Below are 26,352 nucleotides of genomic sequence, written 5' to 3' on the forward strand. Positions count from 1 at the left end.
CCCTTGTGAGTCACTGGCCCATTTGTTTCAGACTTCAGAGAAAAAAAAAAAACCGAATGCGTGTTCAGTGGAGTCACACCATTAGGGTTTCAGGATGTCAGGCTATTGGGAAAAGAGGTGTCACTGGTGGTAATGGATTGCATTTTCACATTCAACCCTTAGCAAGTTCACATCCCCCCCTTCACCCTCTCCTTCCCGGAAAACTATGAAGGAAACACCCCTCCTCCCACAGGGAAACTCATTGATTTCCATGAAAGGGGGAAAAACAAGACGAGGAGAACCTGATATAAATCCTTCTTTTATAAAAGTTGATTTCTTTACTGATGTACTTGTATAATGTTTAAGTATACGCTTTTTAGAGTAAGGCATGGCATTGACCCAATCATTGAAAAAAATCTATTTTTCACATAACGTCATAACTGACAAGTATCAGCAATTTAACATATTGTGTGATTTGACTCACAAGATCATTTTTGAACATGACCTTTTTGCATTTAACACACATATGAATGGATTATGATGCAAAGAACACATTATCTGTATTGATTACAAATGGCAATTAAATCATTTGTACCAGAAGTATTATTATGAACCCATTCAAAAACATACTGACCATTTATTTAAAGCTGCAGTAGGGAACTTTTAGAAAACGTTAACTTAGCCTGAAAATTTGAACAAGCACAGCTTACAGGTCACTCCCCCTTGCTCTCTGCTGCGCTACAGCCCTCCCTCCACAGCTCCTGAACGCGCAGGCTAGTAAACAGGACCACCGATGACGGATAAACAGTTATCGCACATTCACTGGTAGGGACGAAAACATCAACAATATGCTAAATATTGACTATGGCCTGCCCATACTTTGACTTCAAACTTGGTCCTCAAATCGTTGCAACGCTATCTCACGACCAATTCGTACGAATGATAAAAAGTTGGCTAATTCGTACTAATTCGTACGACCTCACTCGTACGAATTTGTACGATTTGTCTAAACCCACGTGATGGGTAGGTTTAGGGGCGGGGTCAGGGGTAGGTCATTCGTATGAATTCATACGAATTGGCAAATTCGTAAAATATGTACGATTTTGCAAAAATCGTACTAATTCGTACGAGTCAGGTCGTATGAATTCGTACGAATAAGCCACCTCGTAGAATTTGTACTTTTTCCCGTGAGATCGTAATGTAACTTCATAACGTTGCACTCTTTCTATAAGTTATAAATAGCTAGCAAGATAATATAACGGCAACGTTACAGTATGCAAGCAATTATTCTAGCGATGTGTAATGCTAAATAAGGTTTGCTAGTACATTATTTCAGCAACATGACAATGAATAAGCAGGTTTCAATTGTTGCTTTGCACAGTGCGTGACATTTTATCTGTAGGCTATCATGGTATGCGGCTAGAGTTTTGACACTGAGTCAATGGTCTCCGACGGGCTTGTTTATCGTCATCATCGGTCTTTTTCCGTTTACCTGTCTTTGTTGTATGAGCTGGTGCCACTCGAGAAATTGGCAGTTTTGGTTGTTTGTCCGCCATTAGCACAGCTGCGCGGCACACCGGCAATCTTGATTTTGAACGACGGTACGCGCTGTGCGAGAGAGGGGTGTGATCAGCGCGTACACGAGCTTGATTGACACTGCTAAGACATTCCTCCTGGCTCTGATTGGTTGTTTCTTACCGGGAGCGGTGTATTTCGAGATGGGTCTGTCTGCGGACGAGTAGGGGGAGGCTGCAGACCTGGAGCCGGTAGATCTACGCCCCAGGCAGTTTTACGCCCCAGGCAGTTTTACGCCCCTGCTGTTCCTGATGCGTCCAGTAGGGGGAGCCTGTACAGCGACACGAATTGAGGTATATTAAATAATCTGCTAAAGTTATTGTTGTTTAGCAACATAGACTGTAAAAAAAATGCAGTGATGCAACATTTATTATTTATAAACAATTAGCTTGACAGAGCTAGGTAGATATCAATTCATTTCTATATATCAATGGATGGCCTATAATTTATTTCGAGAGACAAAAAGTTCTGGACGGTCAGGTTGATGTTCTGTTCTTAGCTAAGTAACCAAGTTTAAGTTTAGCTGCCCCTAGTCTTCTCTACTCACTTTCAAAATTAATTTTCTTTTGACTTTTCTTTTGTTGTCTGTCTTTATCTGCGTGAGATGGCCTCTTCTGGAAAAACTCTGTTTACTCCTTTCTGGTTTGAGTTTCTTATAAATTAGATGATCTAACTATCTAATTTATATCTAAATATAATTTTTTCTTAAAATAGCTTACTGATCCGGACTAAAATGTAGGCTGTGTGCACTTAATGTGGGATTTATCATACTCTGTCTTTACCAAGTTCTCTTTAACTTGCATGCATGTGTGTTTGCTTTAGCTACTTAAGGAAATGAAAATCTCCCTCTCTCTCTCTAAACTTAAACTTGTATAATCTATAAACACCCATCTCTTTTTTTTTTTAGCTGCATTCCAAACCAATAGCTTCTCTAGTAAATAAATGACTTACAGAGACAATGTTTTTAATGCCATTTTCAATTTTCTCTGCACAGTCCATCATCAGTGGCCATCGTCTTGACACTTTTTCCCAAAGTGTTCCACCAACAAGTGCCTGTGCCGTTGTACTTTGAAGATCAGGAGCAAATTGATGCAATCCACACTCACCTGACATAAATTCTGGGCAGCACACCCACACACACTGTGACAATATCAAATTCACCATGGATGTCCTTTTTACATTTTTTTTATGTTTAATTTTTTTATTATTATTATGAAATACCCACAGATATAAAACTCAAATTAAAAAGGTAGTTTGTGTTCTCATAACACTTTCTTTTGTCTGTGACTCTTATAGGGGGTCTACATTGATTCTGCAGGGTCTCCAATAAGTCGTATAGTTTATCTCAGTTGCTTTGGTGCATTTCTCAGATCACAACTGAAATCACATCATCTTGTCACTTGTGCACATCATAAAAGCAATTTCTCATTCTTTTATACAAATTGCAAATGCTTCGGTACATTCATGCAATTGATAATGTACAACTGTCTGCTGTTTCATCAACTCTTTATGTCATGTTGATCAAAATATAGACCTATTATACTATTTCTCTGTTGAATTGTCATACTCAAAACATCTAGGCATTAGTTCCTTGCATAAGTCATTAAATGCAAAATGGTTGACTAGTTGTCATAAACTGTCAAGCATGTTTTCAATACATTTCTATTACACTTTTTTTTGTACAGTAAATGTGTCCTGAATTGATGAATTGTGGAGGTGTATTTAGAATTTCACTAATGAAGGAAATAATGAATTGATAAATTAGGAAGCAGCAAGGCAATTCATAATCAATTGCATGAATTTACCAAAAGCATTGGCAATTTGTTCAAAAGTAGTTATGAGAATTTCAGTAGTGATCTGAGAAATGTACCAAAGCAACTGTGATAAAAAATTAAGGATTCAGGAATTTTATAAAAAATGTAACAGTGGGTCCTGCTGCTTGTGAATTTGACAAGATCAAATTCACCATGGATGTCCTTTTTACATTTTTTTAATGTTTCTTTTTTTTTTTTTATCAGTGAGCAGAAGAACTTTGACAGGAGGATAGAAAAACAGTTAAAGAAGAGTGGCAAGCCATAGGGGAGTCATCTACAGGAGTCATCATAATTCATAAATGGTGTTGATAAATAATGTTTTTGTGAACAACAATATTGTCTCTTTCTTCTAAATGGCCCTTGGAATTTTAGAAAAGGGATAAATTGTGTTTGTCTTCATAAAATGCTATGTAGGACACTGTTTTGTAGCTGTAGTACAGCAGCTATTTAATCGAGAATCCATATGATTACACGGTGCTGTATGTCTAATGGGCTAAATATGGTTAATATCTAAATGTAACTTTATATAAATTCACAACAACTATAATTTCACTCAGTCTCCTGTATATAAAAACATACAGTGAATATTCTATATTCAATATTCAATTAACTATTCTACAGTAGGTCATATATAAATATTCTACAGTAGGTCATATATCATTACTTGTCATCTGATCCAACTGTGTGCATTATTAATTTTTTAATTCACAAAAATAGTCTTCTGTAGGCTGAATAAAACAAACAGTCATCTGAAGGCTGAGTGAAGCCCAACTGAATATCTACAGATATTTTAATCCATAGTGCAGATCTACACTGTAACGTTTATATTTAAATGAACAAAAACCACAAAATTGGGCAAGGTCTATGAACGGGACGGTTATTAATGTGTAAGTTTTGAGCGCCGATTTAATGGTGTTATTTAGCAGTAGGCTATATCCTCCTACTGGACGCATCAGGAACAGCAGGGGCGTAAAACTGCCTGGGGCGTAAAACTGCCATGGGGCGTAGATCTACCGGCTCCAGGTCTGCAGCCTCCCCATATAGCTGCGGACTGCAAGAGAGGGGAGTAACAGGAAGTGGGCGTAACTTGAAGTGGGCGTAACTTGAAGTTGTCCAAATCACATAGAACCACACGATATGTCAAACTCAAAATGAGATGTTGTCGGCAAGATGCCAGCTCGTATAGAGACATTTAGTAATGTCGTAAGTTTAACATTTAAACCACATTATTAGATTACCCTTTGACTTTATGAATACACATAAATGACAGCTTGGAAATATATTAAAGGTTTTAATTAAATATTATTTCAAAAAAAAAATTCAGCACATGTAGTCAGAGGTACAGAAAAATAATAATAATTCAGCAAATAAGGAAATTGTTTTATTTATTTTAATCATGTTTGTTAAAAGTATGTTGAATGATGTTAGTTCATTTGTGCAACCATGTATTTGCTATAATGATGAAAATATTTGAAAACCAGTTAAAATCAAGTAGCCTAATGATGCAATCCTTAGTTTAAATCTTAACTTTTGAGTGTATGCAGAATTAAATGGATGTAAAATGATCATGTCACATGTGATATTTTATTTCATGTGACAGAAAAAAAAAAGACAGTAACACCAGTGACACACAATGAATTACCAATGACATACATAAGACCAAAGATCATTATTCTTCAATAATAATAATAATAATATAATCATAAAGTTTTATTTTTATTTATTTTAATTTTTATTTGTTTTAGCACAATTCACACCCAGCGGTAATTCAGGAAAAAAATATCCGAATGCTCCACGTGAAACTTCGGTCTTCCGATCTTTTACCATCGTGTCAATTCTCAACTGATTTTGATTAATATGCGGGAGGGAGCGAGAGAGAGCCAGACAGTTTGAAGACGCGCGCGCGCGCGACCGGGGATTTCTCTCTCTCTGCTCGTTCCTATCGTATGCACAGCAGTCATCTACATTCTACATCATTTACCGATCAAATAAGGCAAGACAAAAAATCGCTTGTGAGAGAGACGCGTGAGTGACAGAGAGACGGAGGGAGAGCAAGGAAAGGAAATGCAGCTGAATGAATACGCTACGTGTTTTAAATAGCGAGCGTACTTTTTATTTATTTTTTATAACGAAACGCAATATGTTGCGGCCGGTGTTGATTCTGTGGCGCACCGCACTATGTGTGGGAAACAGTTTGTTCTGTTCATGTTAAACTCGTGCAAGAGCGATTCAAAAGCATTCATAAGTGTCTGTTTGCTCTTATCGCTCTCGCGGTAGGCTACTTTGATATCATACACCGACCGGTCTGTGCAGCGCAGCTTTAAGTCGAAAAAAACAGTGAGCAACTTGAAGTGGACGTAACTTGAAATGACGTAACTTGAAGGGGCGTAACTTGAAGTGGGCGTAACTTGAAATGACGTAATTTGAAGGGGCGTAACTTGAAGTCTTGCAGGATGCAGACAGATTCTATTGGGTATTTCTGCAAATGGCAATAGGACCACTGGGAGGAGCCAGAGGAGCTTGATTTTTTCACAGATTATCTGTCTCATATTCTACTGTCAGGACATAATGACAGTTTTGACAAATATGTAAAAAATACATTTTTACAAAAGTTACCTACAGCAGCTTTAATTATTATTTATAAAAATATGATATCTGTGACATTGTTTTGAACATTACACAGAATGAGGAATTAAGACAAACAGTAAATAAAAAAAAACCAACAAGGTAGGATAAACATCTTTCAGTTCAACACTATCAAAGCATGTGGAATCATTTAGGAAGCCAGCAGCAACTCCCCTGTTAGCAGCATGTGATGTGAGTGTTGTCCATGGTGCTGAACTCAACGCTGCAGATCAGAGACATTTGACTCTGCAAAATGTTGGCACGTGTTAGCAAGTGAAAATTACTTTTCCATAGGCTTGCTTATATTCTCAACACGTGCCATATTTGCAGATACTGACAACGTCGCATCTGTTCGCTGGACCTGAATGGAACGCAATAAGTCATCATTCATTAGCCTACTACACGACACCATACCCATCCCTCCCATCCGCGCGATATAAAAACAACACCTGACTCCCCCACTCGTAGTAGATGTACGCGCATTGAGAGAGAGAAGGAGACACCGACAACGTTTAGAAATGTCCAGTTTAAGTGTAGCCAGTTTTTGTCACTGTGGATTCCTCACGTACCTTGTGCTGTTCTCTTTTTACATTCCAATAACGTCCTCAGTGAGCCTTGACTTGACTGAACTAAGAAACAAAGTTGCAAAGATCAAAGTTAACCCGAGAGGAAATTTATGGGCAACAGGTGAGGTGCATACATGACTTATTATTGTGCTACATATAACGTGACATACCTAGAACAGAACTGTGATTTGACACTTATTAAGGTCATTTTATGGGGAAGAAAAGTGTCGTGGACAGCGAACGCTTCCCGACCGAGGACGACTCCACGATGAAAGCCCTCGAGGCTGCTCTGAATCCCCAGCAGGTCGAGCCCGCGGACCTCTACCAGGAGATGCTGAGGATCGCGCTTCAAGCACACCTCGACTCGCCGGAGATCCGCCACAAAGTTCCGGTAAGAACCGAGACTGGATCTTCTGTCGATTTGAAGTGATTATACTGCACTCTGGTCTGAAATGACTGATGAAATATGAGAGAGAATATTCTTCTGTTGTAAATACTTTTCATGAATAATGTGATTTAAATGAATTTGCTTGTTAGTTTTAAAATGTCAGTTGCGCAATTCTGCATGTTAACCACAGATCAACAATTGATTCATATGAACTGTTTCTGGTTGTTCTAGGAGACTGCAATATTAATGAAGATATTAGAAAGCTACATCCAAGACAATCAAAAAATGATGATGACTTCCATTGTCTGAAATCTTCAAAGGTTCAATTCACATGGAATTTGAAATTGCTTTTTCATCAACTGTAATTTGTTCCTTAACTAAGCCTATTAACCACCTCCATGTCACAAGAAATGCAACAAGTTACTTGTATATTTATTTTTAGAGGATGTCCAGAACTGTATTATTTTTTTCAATAATTTGTATTAAATAAAGACTAAATTGGTGAAGTAATTTGCTCCTGCATGCAACTACAATGTTAAAAGTGTCATAATTTGTATCTAGATTTCTATATTCAGTGAAAGTTCAGTGAATGTGTAAAACAGATAGGATTGACAGATTTAGAGAACAGTTGTTCTTGGTGCTTTCCTTGATTAATGCTGTAATTGTAGAAGGTAGGCTATCATTTAGACTAACAAATGGTGTTTTATGAAAACTAAAAATGTTACACACTAATAGCCTACTGGACAGAAAACATCAGAAGGAAATTCGAGACATGATTGAGGAAAACAAAACAACTAAAAAGTGATCAACCAAAGCACAACAGTATAATCTCAGAAAAGAGCAGGGCTGGGCTATGGCACAAAAAATTATCACGATAAATGTAAACTCTTTATTTCATTCAAGTTTAAAGGCAGATTTTGCTCCTGAGTGAAAGAAGTCAGACAGTTTATTGTGGTTTTAAACTACTCTTTATTGTCTGAACATGACAAACCCTTGCCAAACAGGTCAACATCTCACAAATCTGAGGTAGCCTAGTATATATATATATATATATATATATATATATATATATATATATATATATATCTTTTTATCTTTTATAAGGTTGTTAAAAAGTACCGACTTCGGCACCTAGTCGGTAGCCTACTGAAATTAAAAAAAAATTGTGACGCTTTGAGCACTTTTGAGCGGAATCGTAAACACCTCTAATTGGTCAGTGTGTTCACGCGCTCATCGGATATGTCTGTGATTGGCTACAATTATCAATCAATTATCAATGACCGGTGCAGATAAACACCAGGGCTGAGTTTCCCGATAACGTTGTCTCTTAGCGCGCTACGAAGACTCATAAGGTATAACTTAACTGAATGTATACCATTTCTAGGCGTGTTCCCCGAACTATACCTTAGGAAGCTGCTTAAGATATACCTTCTTACGTGCGACGTTACCGGGTGCTGTCCGTGGCGATGGTGCTGAATCTGCTGATATCGATGGCTCGAGAATCAATTATTCTCTCGTGCAAGGGCTGCTTATCTGAGAAAGCGGTGTTCTTTATAAAAAAACACTTTAGAAATAGTTGAAATTGCATTTATTAGGACTCATGGGATATTATAAAAAGTAATCCAAACTATAATAGCATTGCCTACATATTTTAAAATTGTATCATATATTGCTGCCATAATAACCATTTAAATTTGTATGTGCTTTCTTCTCTTTCCCATTTGTGTTCGCTGAGGTGGAGCTGCGATGAAATATTGTTCTTGTAAATACTTTCAAGCATTTCAGTAATAAAAGTTTACATCTTACGTACGGTGCTCAGCAGTGATCAAAAAGGATTTAAACAGTGAATTTTGAATCTCTTCTTGAAAACGCAGAGATGTGGATTCAGACGGCAATTAAATTACCAAACGACCTGTTTGTCAAAAAACAGTAGGTACTAATTTGGCCAGGGATTTTTACGCGGGTTGGGTGAGAAAAAACACTGATATTATGAATTCGGACGGCACTAAAATCACAGACTTACCCCTGTAAATGTTTAAAATACCGTACGAGCCCATGATAAACAATATCAGCGTCCGAATAGGACTTAACTGACAGTAGCCTTTGCTTTCACTGGCCTTTAAAAGCGCTCTTTTATTAAAATACATTTATAAAATTGTATTATATATAATAATATAATTAAAATTCTAACAACAATCAGTGTAATGACAATTTTATTCTTTGCATGAAAACACTTGAATTAGCCTAACTGAACACTGTCTGTGTGTATTAAAACTTCAGAATTATATTCATATAGCCCTGCAACAGTGATAAGGTGAAGCTAAGAGTGGTCCAGACCAACCTTCCGAAAGTATGACTTACAGAAGGTATACTTAACTAAGAACGTTTCGGGAAACACGTATTATCCATAAGGTACAGCTTAAGGTGTAACTTGAGAACGACGTAGAGTTAAGAAGGTTTCGGGAAACTCAGCCCTGGGCTGCGTTCAGCCCCGACAAAACGTTGCGCATGCACCGTTTTGAACTTGAACCTGCCCCTGCTTTCAAACGCTCCCGTTTGTATCAGCCTATCTGTGTAAGCGATCGGTGAAGAGCGTCATTGATGTATATTTACAACGTGTTTTTGAAGCGCTGATCATTGTAGCCATAGCCAATCACAGACATATTTGATGAGCGCGTGAGCACAATGGGCAATCAGATTCAGAGGTTTTTACGATTCTGCTCAAAAGCGCTCAAAGCGTCACAATTTTTAAATTTCACTAGGCTACCGACTTACCGAAGTAGGTACTTTTTGACAACTCTACATCAAAATATGCATGAGTTAACTTAAGTAAAATAAATTTTCAGTCTTTTTTCTTAAAAGAAGTATCTTAATGTGCTAACAGGTGATATTCAAATCATTAAACAGGTTTGTGTTGCCTGACTTTGATGGCACAGATGTACATTTTTGTTAATTAATAAAAAATATAACATCTTTAAAAAAAAAATAGGTTAACATTTGAATATTCTGAGTGTTTGGGTTAAGCTTTTATTAAAATTAACTACTGGGGCTCGTTCTTCGTACGTCGCTAACTCAGTTAGCTGGATTTGATTGTTGACGATTTGGCATGATCTTGGATTGTTTGGTTCTTCGACGCTCATCCTGGACTTGCTGTCATAGCAACAGGTGCGCAAACTTGAACCTGCTCGGGAGCAGGCTTATTTCATGTAAACAGGATTAGATCCCGGCTTCATAAGCGGAGCTGATACGGGAAGTCCAGCGCAGCGCGATAGTGCACTTTCTGAGATTGACATTTTTTTCTCGTGACTCGTGAGATTGTCGTTTACATTATTAATTTGTTGGAAACGCACACTTATTTTCGACTTGTCGGAGTCGGGCTTTAACTACAGCACAAACTGTTTGCATTGCCCTATGAATATTTGCGAGTGGCTCTTTCCTTTACACTATTGGAGCAGAGAACTTGATGGAAAGTGCTGTCTGTCGTGTCATTCGGAGTTTACCTGGCGCTTTTAGGTTTAAAAAACAGTTTTAGGTTTTTAAGACCCAATGTTGTAAAGCAGTTTTTTTAAAGCATTTTTTTTTTTTTTTTTTTTTTTTTTTTTTTTTTTTGGCTATCATTTTTTATGAAGATCATGCATTCATGACCATTCCGATTACAGTATGTCACTCAGGCTTCACTAACGTGATTGGTACCATATACTATAGGCTTCCATAGACTGCCATCAAGGCCTCAATGAAGGGGATTATGTGAACAGAAAGGGGGTTCACAATGTAAATGTGCAGCCCAGTTACTATTGGGAGTCTTAATATTCCAGATTAATAATATTATATCAAATAAAAAAAGTCAGTTGACTAAAATCTTCCATATCACAAATGTGAAAGCAAAATGGCCAGGATCTGTGCATGACTTAAGAATTTTCAGAGATTCACATTTATGCACATTATTTGAAAGTGGTAAGAAAAGTTCCACAATTAAATATCAAGCTCACTGTATTACATACACTTATGCTGATCCTAACAGAACTGCATTTCTTCATAGGTGATTATGACATGTTCCTGCCTGCAGACAGGTGTTTTATGACCCCATTCCCTGACCCAAACCAGTTACAATGCAGTAGCCAGGACAAGGGCACACAATGAAATGAACTTTGGCTAACTAAAGGGAAGATTTCAGTGTCTGATAAGTCTGAGGTTTGCACACCTGACAGGGCCTGTGACATTGCTGCATGTGCCATATTACACAACATTGCCCAAAAAAAAACTAAAAAAAAAACTTTTCATTATAATATAATGAAAAGTTTAATAAAAGACCAATATACTTAGTTCCTTGAGTTTTATTTCAATTGTTCTTTGTAAAGAAAAGCCAGTGTTCAAGTGCCTGCAACAAGAGATATTAGACACATGCCTCATGCAACAAATAAAAAGGAAAAGTTGGCTATACACTGCCCACCTGTAGGCCTATGTCTCCTCTGTCTGTACAGACTCTTCTGTAGGCCTTTCTGTAGATGTGGAATCCTGCAACTTATATTGCTGCCATAAAGCATACAAGTATAAATTAAGTAAAGTTATTTATGCACTTGCAGGTAGGCTAGTTCCTCCATATGACAGTTATCTGAGAGGGTTTATTCACTGTCCAGTGAAATGGAAACAAATGGACATTACAAAGTCTTATACTTTCTTTCCTTTGGAAAGTTATAAAAAAAATGTCCACTTACTGCACATATTTCAGCCACCACTTTCTTGGGAACAGATACAAGTGTTGGTGTATTATGTAAAAGTGCACAAAAGAGGAAAACACAATGTCATTATATGAACTACACTCTGGAAAAATATTTTTACATTAATATAAGTTTATTAGTTTTCACTTTCACAAGTCAAAGCAATTCATCATTACTCAAGATTTAACAGTTGAAATGACTATACAGCCTTAATTTAATGCAGCAAAAATTATTTTACAGTGTAGGCTACTAAGATCTTTTCTTCTTTTTTTTTTTTTGCTCAGCCTTTTTCTTGGTTGCTTTTATAAACAGCCAACCATTTATTTAACAGTGTCTTTTATAAAAGAGACTATAATATAACAAAAAAATTACCATTATGTAGAATATTTTTGTACTTTACTTTTGTTTGTTCCCATGTTCTAGTGTGGTGACTCTGACATTACAATGAACAAAGTAATTATGCAATTATTCAAATACAAAAATATAGGCTAATAAGTGATAAAAAAACATCTAACATGGCCACTTCTAACGGATTTAAATTGTCTGCTACTTTTTGCCAGCCCTCTCTCCTGGCTTTTGCAGACTTTGAGGTGTTCCCTGGCGTTTTGCATTAAAACATTAAAATTCCGAATAAACTTCGACTATTAGTTCTTGCTCTGCTGCGGAGAAAAACTGTGCGCGCTCTTTGGCCATGCTGAACAGCCAATAGCAGCGTTGCTGATCAATGTTTCTATTATCGATACATATCCCCTTTTAACCCAGCGCACGAACGCGCAATTATCTCAGATAACTCAATCCAGCGATACTAATCCTATCCGGCAAGTGTGTTCGAAGAACCGAGTTAGCCAGATCATGATTAGCACGATGATATTATCTTGGATGTGTCATTTGATCTCGGATGTAATAAGCAACGTACGAAGAACGAGCCCCTGGTCTTCCATATAGGCTATCATAAAATTAGAGAAAAGACTAAAGTCCTTGTGATGCAGTGTTGTTGTGGAGACCTCCAGTGGACACCCGTCTCTATTGCACTGCGAATCTGTTGCCATGGCAGCAAGGCCAATTGCCCGATTGACAGCAGGTGTGGAGTAATTACAGAAAGTGTTGTGAGAGGGACACGTATTGAGATGGGGCTTTAAAAATAGAGAGGAAGCAGACTGCCTGGTGGTTCTCCTCCCCGCCTGGGGGTTCTCCTCCCCGCCTGGGGGTTCTCCTCCCGTGAGATACTGTGTTTTTGTCGATGGGTTGTTCTTTTATTGAGGCTGGGCTGTGAAGCGGGCGAAGATCGAAGTTGAGAAGTAGAGAGAAGAGAGTAGAGAGTGAAGTATTTGTCAGCGAAAACCCAAGGAATATCGTCAGCAGTGGGAAAGACGCAAAGTGATGAGTATTGGATCCGTTGTTTATATGCACTAACACTGAAGTGGTGTTGAGAGTTTGGAAAGTGTGTGGCACGAGTGAATTAGTACACCGAGTGAATTGTTGATCTGTCTCCAACTTTTGTCCGCTCCTCGCTGAATGTGACGATCGCTGCACCCGTCTTCTACTGTCTCCGGAGAGAAGTTGAGCCCTTGCGAGAGACGAGAGTTGATCTGGTGGGAGAAAGACCGGTGGGTGAGTGCTGGCCCGAATGCATGGTGTGCGAGTGGAATGCAGTGCCTGAAGTGACGATTCACACGGTTTGTGTTATGGAGTGAAGTTCATCGTGTGGAGAAGTAATAGTAGTTTGCTGTGCACTCTCTCCTTACAGTCTTTCACCCGCTGTCTCCAAGGAAGGTTTTGATATACCGAGTGCCCAACTTACCATTTTGAGACAGCCCGGCTCTGTTAATGTTGAACGTTTTATATGCTGTTGAACTGTTAAACCCTGCTACATTGTTACAGTGTACAGCTGAAGCGGAGTGTCTCGCTTAAAGCATCCTCTCTGCCTGGTGGTCTCCACACGCTCCTATCGAAAGCCGCTGCCCTGTTCAGAACGAAAGGAGGTATTGCAGCTGAATGTTTCATCTACTGTTGAATGGTTAAATCCTGTTGCATTGTTATGGTGTACAGCTGAAGTGAAGTGTCTCGCTTAAAGCATCCTCTCTGCCTGGTGGTCTCCACACGCTCCTATCGAAAGCCGCTGCCCTGTTCAGAACGAAAGGAGGTATTGCAGCTGAATGTTTCATCTACTGTTGAATGGTTAAATCCTGTTGCATTGTTATGGTGTACAGCTGAAGTGAAGTGTCTCGCTTAAAGCATCCTCCCTGCGTGGTGGTCTTTACACGCCCCATCGAAAGCTTCCGCCCTGTTCAGAAAGAGAGAAGGTATTTCAACTGAATGTTTCATATGCTGTTGAATAGTTAAACCCTGCTACCTGGTTACAGCGCCAGCCGAAGTGGAGTGTCTCGCTCAAAGTGTTCGTCTGCCTGGTGGTCCCCACATGCCCCATTGAAGGCCTCCGCCCTGTTCAGAAAGAGAAGGTATCACTGTCGAGTGCTTGTATACCGTTGAACCCTGTTGTATTGTTGCAGTACACAGCCGAAGGGGAGCGTCTCGCTCAAAGTGTTCGTCCGCCTGGTGGTCCCCACATGCCCCATTGAAGGCCTCCGCCCTGTTCAGAAAGAGAGAAGGTATCACTGTCGAGTGCTTGTATACCGTTGAACCCTGTTGTATGGTTGCAGTACACAGCCGAAGGGGAGCGTCACGCTCAAAGTGTTCGTCCGCCTGGTGGTCCCCACATGCCCCATTGAAGGCCTCCGCCCTGTTCAGAGAGAGAGAAGCCTTCCATGCCTACGTTGCAAGCCGCTGCCCCTGTTGAGAAGGAAAGGAAATAGCTGCGGCACGTGCCTCGATCGAAGTCTCTTCCTGTCGTCCAAGGTTCCCTCACGTCCCGGCTAAAGGCCCCCGTTCTACTTGGTCTGGCATAAAGGACACTTACCGGGATATACTTGCCTGTTTCCTCTTCTGGCCCGGTCCGTTCGCCACCTGTGTCCCTGTACTTCGTCCGAGGCTGAGGCAACCGCTCCATGAGTACTTACCTGGTTCCAGTCCGAATGGGGTCCGTATTAGAGGCTGACATTTTTTCGGGAATCCCACGGGTCACGGGATTCCCGTGGGATTCCTGCAGGATGGGAGTCATCTTTGCTATTAATCACGGGATTTGGACGGTACAGGATAAATGGTTAACGGGAGCAGACGGGAGCGGGAATTAACCAATAGCAAAGATGACAAAAAAAGAAAAAAGTAAATGCACCATTTAGTTTCCTTTTAATACGCCTACAATGTAACGCAATTAAAAAATAACTGAAAACTGATTATAATTTAACCAACAGTAATTCTGGATTGCGTCCACCAACAAGTAAATAGGAAATAAGCGAATCAGAACACTGCGCGCCAAACCAGCAGTATGTGCGCAAGCGTGAACCACTAGTGTTTCTGTCTCACTCTGGATATGCCACTGCATCACATTTCTCTCTGCGTGGCGTGGAGTGTCCGTTTTTATGTCGGCTCTCATGTTAACTGGTTCGAGCTTGTGTTAGAGCACAATACCTGCGTGACACACACACTTCTCGAGCCGCGCCGAAACCGCGTGCTAGAAATAGAACCGCAACCGACGCCTATTTTTCACGCGACACGCAAGAGTGTTGGAAGTTTTCAGACAAAATTGAAGGCGCAAATACATATTAATAAATTACATTTTGATGCTTGAAAGTCTCTCGGTTTTGACAAATGCATATATAATTGCAATTTAAAAAATAGGCCTAATTATCGATTTCCAAATATTGCCCCTGTCAATAGGCCTACAGAACGAAATATTCTGCCGACGTTGTCTTTGCTGTATCAGGCTATATATATTATAACATCCAAATGTAGATGGTCTGTCGGCGCACAGAGCCACGCAGTCGCAGACAGCACGTGAAGTTCGTGAACACCGAATTCCCTTTTCTGTCTTATCTATTTGTGTTTGAACAGACATGTGCACGAAAAAATAAGCCAGTGTCCGTCTCAACGAGTTTCCCCGTAAACGCAGTCAAAATAAAACGGATGCGTGTCATTACCGGTATTAGATACGTGCATTCGTCTTAAAGGGACAGCACCCAATATACCTGCAGCTGTTTGTGTCACCAAAGTTAATCAAACAACAAAAGAGAAAGAGAAAAATCATGTTTTGTCAAAAGATAAACTGTATTAATATTTAATACAGTTAATTTACCTGAAAAACATAAAGCACTGCTTTATTTCTGTTTTATTGTGTATACGTGTATTTGTGTTTTATTGTATTTATATTTGTATTATGTTTATTAGTTTCTATGCAGATGCACTAGGCCTACCCTACACAATTACCCCAATCATCCTAGAATTATTCATTTTTTACAAAAAGAGCTATTCAAATCATCAGGTGAAATTGTTTTCAGGAAGTAGCAGTAAAGCAAGAAGAAGTGCAAGATAGTTTTTCTAAATTTCATTTGACTCTATGTGCCTATAGGGGTGGGTTGGGGATGGTGGCAATGTAGTATCTGGATATTTGCCGCGGGACGAGGGCTTCGATTACCTCTCTCTTTTTTGACCATACATGTGTTTGCACCCCTGTATGTATTAACTAAACACTAATTGAAGAAAAAAATATATGGGAGCGGTACAGGAGCGGGAGTCAGTTTAAACAGGAGCGGGATGGGACTGGGAGTCAATTTACCAGGAGCGGGATGGGATGGGATTATTTTTTAAACTTTGGTCTGGGAGTGGGACGGGACAAGATTTCTTTCTATGGGAGTGGGACGGGACAGGAGTGAAAATCCACTCCCGTGTCATCCTCTAGTCCGTATAACCACGACTTCCTCTTGAGTCCGGTAAAGAGTACTTACCCAGTGACCTACCTAGACGGTGTGAGTTTCCCTCTGATCCCTCTCCAACGAGTTACAGGGCCGCCACGATCGTTCTCCCCTCTACGGTCCAGGGGGCCATCGAATTCCCTCTGGTGACAAGAAGATTTTATTTAGGATCTTTCAAATTACTGCTCTTAACTTAATAAAGAAACCTGTTATTCCTTTATTCCCTTGTCTGTCTGGTCCTTGACACGTTCCTCGAGGTGGTACCCGGTTTCCAGGGGTGGGTGCAGTCTGGCTCGGCCCACCTCGACCTGTGACATAACCATAGGTAAAACCACGCATATATACCACCTCATACCCTTCATGATTCATTCTGAATCATTCATGGAACAATGTTTCTCGTGTTCATCAGTGCTGTTGAGAATGTCAACGCTGTTTCATCTTAGCTTTAAACTGACATTTCTGTTCTTCGCTGAATTCAGGTGTTCAGCAATTCATTATCGTTTTATCGGCCAGTCCTAGTTTTGAGTGTTTACATTTTTACCAATATCTCACAAACATCACAAATGGAAATCAAAGATAATAAGCAATACACTTATCAACTAGATTTAACTGTTGCATTGACAAACCATCAAAATCCAAATTTCAAAGCACAATGAGTTGTAAATGTACTAAAATAACTAAATAGTATATACAAAAATAACTCATTGCTATATTTCTTGGCCTGAGAACTTAATACTTGTACAAACAGTGTGCAAAGAGTGCAACCAAATACTTATTAACTATATTAATTCTTGTTTCTTTTGAGACGTGTTTCTGTCAATGTGAAAATCAGTTGACCATAATCTTCTCAGATATAAATTTATACAAGCTCATTATCTTTAGACAAATACAAATGACAACAATTTTCTTTGACCAGACCATGTTCTCTATTTACTCAATATAACACTAGCTATAGCCTACTACTTTCCTTATTTTTTTCTTAAACATGACCAGATAACGTCTCGGTTACGTATGTAACCCTCGTTACGTCAGAGACTGACGAATGGGGGTATCGCAAGAGAGCCCTATCACCTTCAAGTTATTCGAAAACGAGCCAATAGTATGAAAATACCATAGGTCAGCAGAATTTTCATCGCAAACTCTGCCCTACTGCGTGGGTATAAAAGGAGCCGCGAGTGCAATCTCGCATTATTTGTCGCCCGGACTGCCCAACCGGGCGTGCACTCTGATGACGGCATCGACAGTGCAGGAGGAACTCAGGGTCTAAGGAGAACTCATCTGAGTGAAATAGTGCACGTATCCAGTCCATGGAGTGGAATGGTGCAACAAGCGATGACACCGAGCAGGGCCTACTTACTGGCAAGTGGAAGTGAGTACATGAGAGGACACTGGCTCTACCCGGAGTTATAGAATCTCGCGAAGTGTTGGTTGTCGCCCAGCCTGCAGCTCTACAGATGTCTGTTAGCGAGGCGCTAGCCACCCCCAGACACTCCGGGTGGAGTGTGCCTTCACCCCTAGGGGGCATGGTCGACCCTGTGTCTGGTAAGCCAAGACAATGGCCACTATCCAGTGAGAAAACCTTTGCTTGGAGTGAGCCTTTCCTTTCAGCTTCCCACCAAAACAGAAAAAGAGCTGGTCTGAGGTCCTGAAACACTGCGTTCTGTCTACTTAAGCACGGATGGCGTGTACTGGACAGAGCAGTGCCAAGGCTGGGTCTGCCTCCCCCGAGGGCAGCGCTTGCAGGTTCACCACCTGATCCCTGAAAGGAGTAGTGGGAACCTTGGGCACGTATCCAGGCCATGTTAGAGTTAGCCGGCCTGATTTCTAGGCATGCTTCATCAACCGAAAATGCCTGCAGGCCAAAGTGACCAGGAGCGCTGTCTTCATAGACATGAACTTAAGCTTGACTGATCGCAATGGCTCAAAGGGAGCTCTCTGTTGGGCAGATAAAACCACTGCGAGGTCCCAAGAGGATATAAGAGGAGAGCGAGGAGGATTTAGTCTCCTCGCCCCCCTAAGGAATCTGGCGACCAGGTCATGCTGTCCCACCGTTTTCGACTCCACAAGGTCGTGGTGCGCAGAGATCGCAGCCACGTAAACCTTCAGGGTGGAAGGAGACAGCCTTCGTTCCAACCCTTCTTGGAGGAAGGAAAGCACTGACCCAATGGGTGTTCCCAAATCAGCTGAACCGTCTGGGGATGGAGTCCCCATTCCCCGGGATATGGCCGTAGGCGTGAGAGCTCGTCGGCTGCAAGATTCAGCTCTTCCGGGATGTGAATGGCTCGAAGCGACCTCAGATGCTTCTGACTCCATAGAAGGAGATGGCATGCGAGTTGCGACATACGGCGGGAGCGCAGACCACCCTGATAGTTGATGTACGCTACTGTCCCCATGTTGTCTGAACGGACCAGCACGTGCTTGCCCTCCAGCAATGTCCGAAAACGGTGCAGAGCTAGACGTACGGCCAGCAACTCGAGGCAATTGACATGCCATAGGCGCTGGGGTCCTGTCCAGGAGCCCGCGGCAGCATGTCCATTGCACATGGCACCCCAACCCGTGATGGAGGCATCTGTTGACACAACAACATGCCTGGAAACTTGGTCTAAGGGATCTCCGGCCTGTAGAAAAGAGAGGTTCGACCACGGGGTGAAGGTTTGACGGCAGGCATGCCCTGTTGCCATGCCCATCTCGGGACTCGATCGCGAGGCCAGTGCTGAAGCGGTCTCATATGAAGCAGTCTGAGCGGTGTAGCTGCCACTGCCATATGCCCCAGGAGCCTCTGAAATAACTTCAGTGGAACCGCACTCTTGCCCTCAAATTGATTGAGGCAATTCAGCTGTGACTACGCGCGCGCTTGCTCATAAGCTGCACGTACATGACGACCGAGTCGATTTCCATACCAGGAAAAGAGATCCTTTGCACGGGGGAGAGTTTTCTCTTTTCCCAGTTGACCCAAAGGCCCAGACGGGCGAGGTGTGTTCGTAAACCTGCTCCCGAGAGTGTGCTAGAATCAGCCAGTCGCTGAGATAGCAAAGGATGCGAACCCCGTGTTGCCTGAGTGGCACAAGGGTTGCCTCGGCGATCTTCGTGAAGACGCGAGGAGACAGGGCTAACCCGAATGGGAGTACTGTGCACTGATATGCCTGCCCCTCGAAAGCAAACTGTAGAAACGGTCTGTGTCGGGGAAGAATGGAGACATGAAAGCTTTAGCATAAGTTCTACCAGGAAGACTCAATTGTTAAGTCACTGTACCTTCTCATCTATCCAATCACATTCTAATACTCGTGGTATAAAAGATTGGTACTTACACACGTTTGAGTTCGCAGATTCTGGCGCTTCCATTCACCTCCATCCTCCCCACCACCACCAGGATGGTCCCTTCCCATACGGCTGCGCCCCTGCCTTTGTCTTCAGGCAGGATATGCAGAGTCCGGACCCTCAGATTGCGAGCTACGGACGGGGCCTATGCCAAATAACTTTATTGCTTGCTGGGCTGTTAATAAATGTATAATTGTCACAGTATTTATTCTCCCGAGTCTTTCTGGTAGAAATGAAAGTACGCGTCCTTCAGGTCGATCGCTGCAAACCAATCCAACAGACGAACGCATTCGAAAATGCGTTTGGCTGTCAACATCTTGAATGGAAGCCTGCGAAGGGTTCGGTTCAAGACGCACAGGTCCAGGATTGGTCGTAACCCACCGCTCTTCTTGGGTGCAATGAAGTAGGGGGCTGTAGAAGCAGACTTCATCTCGGCAGGAAGGATGGTCTCGATCACACCCTTCGCCAGTAGGGCGGCGACCTCCGCAGGCATGACAGGGGCATTGCCACCCACCAAGGTATAGCGGACTTCCCAAAAGCGGGGAGGAGACCCTGTGCGAACTGAATCGCAGAGCCTAGCCTGATAGTTCACACGAGCCAGCGGGACAGATTGGGAAGCTCTAGCCACGCTCCCAAAAACTGAACCAGCGGGGTCATGTGAACTACAGGCGTACCCACGATGGGGCAGTAAAGCGGAATGACCGGCCCAGACGTGGGAGGTGGAGCGTCCCGAAGTGGGGATGCAGTCATGTTCCGCGCCCTGACAGTGGAGGCCAGGGAAGGACGAGTGTTCCACGGTGGCCTGCTCTGACAGGGGTCTGGCAACAGAAGGGGACGAGAGTCGCGAGGCATAGCGTCGCACACTGCGATCCGCAACCTCTTGGGGCTTGGAGGAAGGGGAGTCAGTTATTTCTTTAAGAGAACAAAAGATTTTCCCCCGGCCCTCCGCCGGCCACCATCTCCTGAAAAGAACTGAGGCCTAACTCTGAGCTGCCCGTCTCATTAGTGGAGATGGGTTGTGGCGCCCTCCTGCGACCTTCTCCTTGCTTGGGCCTGGGTGAAGGGCCCTCGGCAGGAAGCAGACTGAGGTGGCATGCGCCACTCCCAGGAACCAATCATCCAGCTTTGAGAGCTAGGGGGAGGGTGGCAGGCGCCACTCAAACCTGATGCTCTCAGCTGCCCAAGCAAGCATGGCCGTCAGCTCCGGATCCCACTCGGACAACGATGGCTCTCCGGAGGGAGGCAACGCAGCCGAATCGTCATCTCCAGAGGAATCAAGCCTGTCTTATGATGCTGAACGAGACATGGCATCATCCACCGGAGCCCCGAATTAAACACTAAGTCCCCGAGAGGAACCAGGCTCATCCGGAAGCTCCACGGCTTGCGATGAGAAGGGGGGCTTGGCCCAAGGAAGACTCGTCGGGCTATTCCACACCAAAACCCACAGATCACCCTGGCCACCAGCCAAAGATTGGGGTGTGGCAGAGGGGACTCTGAGGTCATTGAGTCTTGATCTAAGCATCGCGATGGTCATGTTCCCACAGTGAGCGCTACCTGACCGTGATTAAAGCCCAAACACGCGTGGCAGCGCTCGTGATCGTCAAGCGGATGGATCACGTGCCCACAACCAGAAACACACGGGCGCGACATCTTTAAAAAGATGTGCTCATGCAGCTCTTTCAGAAAAGAAAACTCTTTCAGCAATGCTGAAGGGCCCAGGGGAACACGAGCCGCGTGCAAGCCACTGCACAGACCAGCAGCAGGATTGTGAATCCACTGAAACGTGCCGTCACACCAACACAGACTGAAGAGAGAGTTGCTTGTAGATGAAGGCGAAGAGAAGCACATTTACACTTCGGCTCCGAAGCAGAAATATAATGCGAGATTGCACTCCTTTTATACCCACACGGTGGGGCGGAGTTGGCGATGCAAATTCCGCAGACCCATGGTATTTTTATACCATTGGCTCGTTTTCTAACCCCCAATTGTCAGTCTCTGACGTAACTCGCAGTGACTGACTGAAAGGGAACCAAAGAAACATGTAGGCCTACAAATTTCATACATTAACAACAGTGAAAAACTGACATTTACATTGTCTTTTTTTGTTGTCTTTTGTCATTGTCTTTGACTTTTGAATTGACTGTAAATGCTGTGTAAGAAACCTGTTTTTTTTTTGTTTTTTTTATAACGAGAAGATTAATCTTTTTAAAACATATTTCATCCATCTGTCTTATGTTTTTAAAGAATTGGCTACACATCATACATAGCCTTGCATTATAAATCAGAAGTGACCTGAAAAAAACATCTGTTACTTTCGTTGACTAAAGACATCACTTTCAGACCTGCAACTAGCCCACTACCACAACAAATTGTTGAGATGGATGTGCAAAATCTACCCATTAAGGGGTGTCTTTAGACTCACTCTTCATTAATTCATACATTTTTAATAGTCACATAATATGACCTAAGGAACACAGGTTGGTGCAGTTTCTTAGGACAACACAACATTGGACTGTTTTATTAGCGTCTGTGCGCCGCTGAGAACAAATAGCACAGTTCGCTTTATTGAGGTCAGTGGGACACGTGACTGTCGCTGTCCAGTTGGATGCTCTGTTAAGTGTTGACTAGAGGAGCTTGACAATCGCACGATATGCATCTGCTATTAACGTAAATATCACTCCCTGGATTAAAATATTTACTCTAGCCTCAGCGTGATCATGGGACAATGTGGTATTATTTCTTCGAAGACGGTTTTAGTCTTCCTAAATCTGATATTTTGGGTAAGTTGGCTAGAGTATAATAGCTGGAATGCAGTGGTTAGCGGGCACTATGGCATAGCTCTGCAGGGATACACGAGCTACAGCGAATGAGCTGTTGTTTACGTTACATGTATAATCGACAGGCTTTTTAATGGACAGAAAACTATTATGATTTTTGACTCAAATCATCATTAAAAGAAGCCAAGCGCTAAATTTCAACCGGCGAATTGTGTCCTTTATGCGTCATATGTTTGTATTTTCAATCTCCTTATTCCATTATATAAGATCCGCTAAATAAGATCCCCAATTTCTGTGATGACTGTAATTGCAAGGAAAATCAAGACTGTATGTCTTTCTACAATATCATTGTAACGTTATAGGGATTTATATGTAGCAGGGATAATTGCAGCACTTTTTAGTTTTTGTTTATTAATTCTGAAAATTGTAAAGCTTTTCTTTGTCTTAAACATCTTTGAGATATCACTCATCACCTGTTTCAATAATTTTTTTTATCTTAATCAAGTCTAATAATGAAACATCGTTGGTAAGCCTAAATAATTGGTATATTATACAGTATATAGCCTATAATATAGGCTAATATATAAATATGGTGGCTTGTGATGCATAACACTACAATTAGTTCATGTTTGTCAATACACAACTTAAATACTATATATAATAAATGTGTAATAGTAATTGTGAATAGTAAATCATTTTAATAAAAATGTATCACATTTTAGTTGGACCCTCACAGAGACAACTGATTCATTAAGACAGACATAACAAGGTTGTTTGTGATATTGCCTCTAAATCAGGCTCAAAAACAACAGATAACTTTTTTTGGAGAGATAACTGTATAAAATGATGCCTAATTTGATATACTGCAATTAAAATGACAATCAACAAAAATTACAAAAGAAAGATGTTTTAATCTCTCAAAACAGGTTTTTATAAAAATGTATTGTGTGCAATTTTAGAACCACTAACAATATTTTTGTTGCACCCTTCCCAGGCTGCCGCAGGTATACTGTGCTACATTGGGGCCTATGTTTTTATTACATATGATGATTATGATCATTTTTTTGAGGATATCTACACTTTCATCCCTGCCATGGTGATAGTTGCTGTGGGCACGCTTCTTTTTGTCATTGGTTTCATTGGCTGCTGTGCCACCATTCGAGAAAGCCGCTGCGGCCTGGTCACGGTAAACTAGAGTCTGACACCCCTCACTTCAACATATATAGAGCAGCTTTTTATTCAGAAACTTTCCTGATTGTTTCTTGATTTTTCTACAGTTCTCAGCAGTGCTGCTACTGGTCTTCGCTACAGAGGTGGTTGTAGTGGTGCTAGGGTATATTTACAGAGCCAAGGTAATTTGGAAATAATAAAATGACATGTGCATGTGGGTAGTTTGACAGTATCATTGTTAAAACATATTTTCTTCATCTCCAAAAGGTCGAGGCTGTGGTGAATCACTCTATTCAGAAAGTATATAATGAATATAAAGGCACCAACACAGACGCTCCAAGCAGGGCCATTGACTATGTGCAGCGACAAGTAACACCTTCAGTTCCTTTGCCTCTCTTTTTTCATAATTTTTCCACCAATTCTCTCTAAACCTCTCTTCTTACAATCGTTCACTTTTAGCTCCACTGTTGTGGCATTCATAACTACTCTGATTGGATGAACACTCACTGGTTTATTGAGTCCAAAAACAATAGCGTTCCAGTGAGCTGCTGCAAACCCACCATCAGTAATTGCACTGGGACGTTAATGCGACCAGGAGACCTTTACCCTGAGGTAACACCCTCCCACACATTCTCCAGAAGTCCAAAACTATTAGGCTAAATTACTAATTTATTATAACTGAACTTCTTGTTACAGGGCTGTGAAGTTCTTGTAGTAAAGAAACTTAAGGACATTATGCTGTACGTCATACTGGCTGCATTAACATTCGCTGCTATACAGGTAATTTGCAGTTGAGGCAAACCATTGTCATACCATAGCAGTAAGTACAGGGAGTGTAAAATAATGGAAACACCACATGGAAAAGTAACCTGGCTAATCAGGTTACAAATAAATAAATACGTGGACATGAAAGATTGATTCCAAATTATTTAATAATCTTACCTGAATATTATATTAAGCAAAGACAAATAAAATGTGCAAAACAATTGGCCTATATAGCAACAAGACGTCCTCTGAGGTAATTTTAAAAACAGTCTATAACTGACGATAGATGGCGTCATTTGTTCTACATTTAAAATCGTCTATATTTGGCGGACCCAATTGTTCGTGACACCAAGTCGAGCGGTTTGATATACAGCGAATACCCAAGTTGAATTTGTCACTTCTAAACGCTTTCCATTCAATCACAAGGACCCGAATTCATGTACATAATACTGATTCATGACCTAGGGAGCTGATTGAGATGCTCCCATGGAGTTCTGTTTATCTGGAATGCACCATCATATCACTGTCTGTATTACTGAACAATCATAATCGTATGGAAGCTTGTTTCTCCCATGGAATAATAAATAAATAAGATAATTGCGACTTTTTATCTCACAATTCTAACTTTACTCCCTCGGAATTACAATTTTATATGTCACGATTCAGACTTTTGTTCCCCACAATTGTGAGATAAATTCGGACTTGCGAGAAAAAAAGTCGCAATTACATTATTCCGTGGTCGCGTGGTGGAAACAAGCTTCCATGCAGTAATCAGGAGAGCTGTGTAATAGCCTATCTGTTTGTTTTAAAAACATGTTTATTTAGAGTTCATTGCAGCTATTCTCTTTTTGTTAGTTCTTTGATCAAAACATCATTGAACATAGATGTATCCTTTTATGAACTATACTGCCTTGATGTTTACAGATAATACAGAATATTTTAAATACTTTCTCATAATCTTTTTTGTCATCATCCTCAATGTAAATGTATGTCTTGACCATAGTTTCCTGTTCTCTGCACAGATGCTTGGGCTGCTGTGTGCATGTGTGGTCCTCTGCCGCAGAGGTCATGACCCTGCCTATGAACTGCTTGTCAGCACGGGTATAGATGCCTGAGTACCTCATGGCATCATGGGAATGGCTGGTCCTCCCAGCCAGTGTACTGTACACGTTTAAACTAAATCAGGCTACCACTTTTCTACGCTAGTATTAAATCAATACCTTTGTTTGACAAAAAAAAAAAGGGGAAAAAATGTATTAAAGCTTTGACAGCTTGAATAGCCTCACACTGGTTTGATTGTGAAGTATTGGATTGTTCCTTTATTTACAGCACTACTGACTGCTATTTGCCAGAGTCTGATGAGCAGAAAATCATCATTCAGTTGTTTTGTAAACAATATTGTAAACATTTTACACTAATTGATTCCATGTGTCATGGTAATGTGATATTATGTTTTGATTGCAAGTGTTTGTTAGGCCAAAGAAGCTTTAGACTGAAGTCACTGGTTGACATAGTTCAGATTTGTTCCCCTTCATTATTTACAGTAGGCCTATGTGTTATAGAAGTTATCCCTTGTAGTTGTAATGAAGAAGAAAGATTGTTATAAAGTTGAGTCATTTAAATTGTTTTCAGGCAACTTTCATTTCCTCTCAATCAGAGTTTGCATTCCTATAGTATGCATTTACCTTTAGAGAAATATAACGATAAAGCATCAAGCAGCAGCATTAATCTTGCAATTAAATAAGGTTGCATAACATAAAGTGCGAATTACACTTGCAGTCAAGTATTTGGCAGTAAAACAATCAAAAGTGTAGTCTAACAAAATAATTGTTGTGTATTTGTAAAATAG

General features: G+C 41.2%; 2 protein-coding genes across 2 annotated transcripts; both read left to right on the plus strand.

Moving 5' to 3' along the window:
* Positions 1 to 6,479: 6,479 nt before the first annotated feature.
* On the plus strand, positions 6,480 to 7,463 carry nmbb (neuromedin Bb). The gene is made up of 3 exons (XM_082147506.1): positions 6,480 to 6,680; positions 6,763 to 6,950; positions 7,179 to 7,463. Exons 1-3 carry the CDS (start codon positions 6,512 to 6,514, stop codon positions 7,254 to 7,256), a joined length of 435 nt encoding a protein of 144 aa, XP_082003632.1. The 5' UTR covers positions 6,480 to 6,511; the 3' UTR covers positions 7,257 to 7,463.
* Positions 7,464 to 22,379: 14,916 nt separating this feature from the next.
* On the plus strand, positions 22,380 to 25,745 carry tspan3b (tetraspanin 3b). Its single transcript, XM_082148900.1, has 7 exons — positions 22,380 to 22,571; positions 23,563 to 23,754; positions 23,846 to 23,920; positions 24,006 to 24,107; positions 24,198 to 24,350; positions 24,435 to 24,518; positions 25,526 to 25,745. The coding sequence occupies exons 1-7, from the start codon at positions 22,509 to 22,511 to the stop codon at positions 25,616 to 25,618; spliced, it is 762 nt and encodes a 253-aa protein (XP_082005026.1). The 5' UTR covers positions 22,380 to 22,508; the 3' UTR covers positions 25,619 to 25,745.
* The last annotated feature ends 607 nt before the right edge of the window (positions 25,746 to 26,352 follow it).

This window comes from Leuciscus leuciscus, assembly GCF_965113295.1.
Source record: "Leuciscus leuciscus genome assembly, chromosome: 2".
NCBI lineage: Eukaryota > Metazoa > Chordata > Actinopteri > Cypriniformes > Leuciscidae > Leuciscus > Leuciscus leuciscus.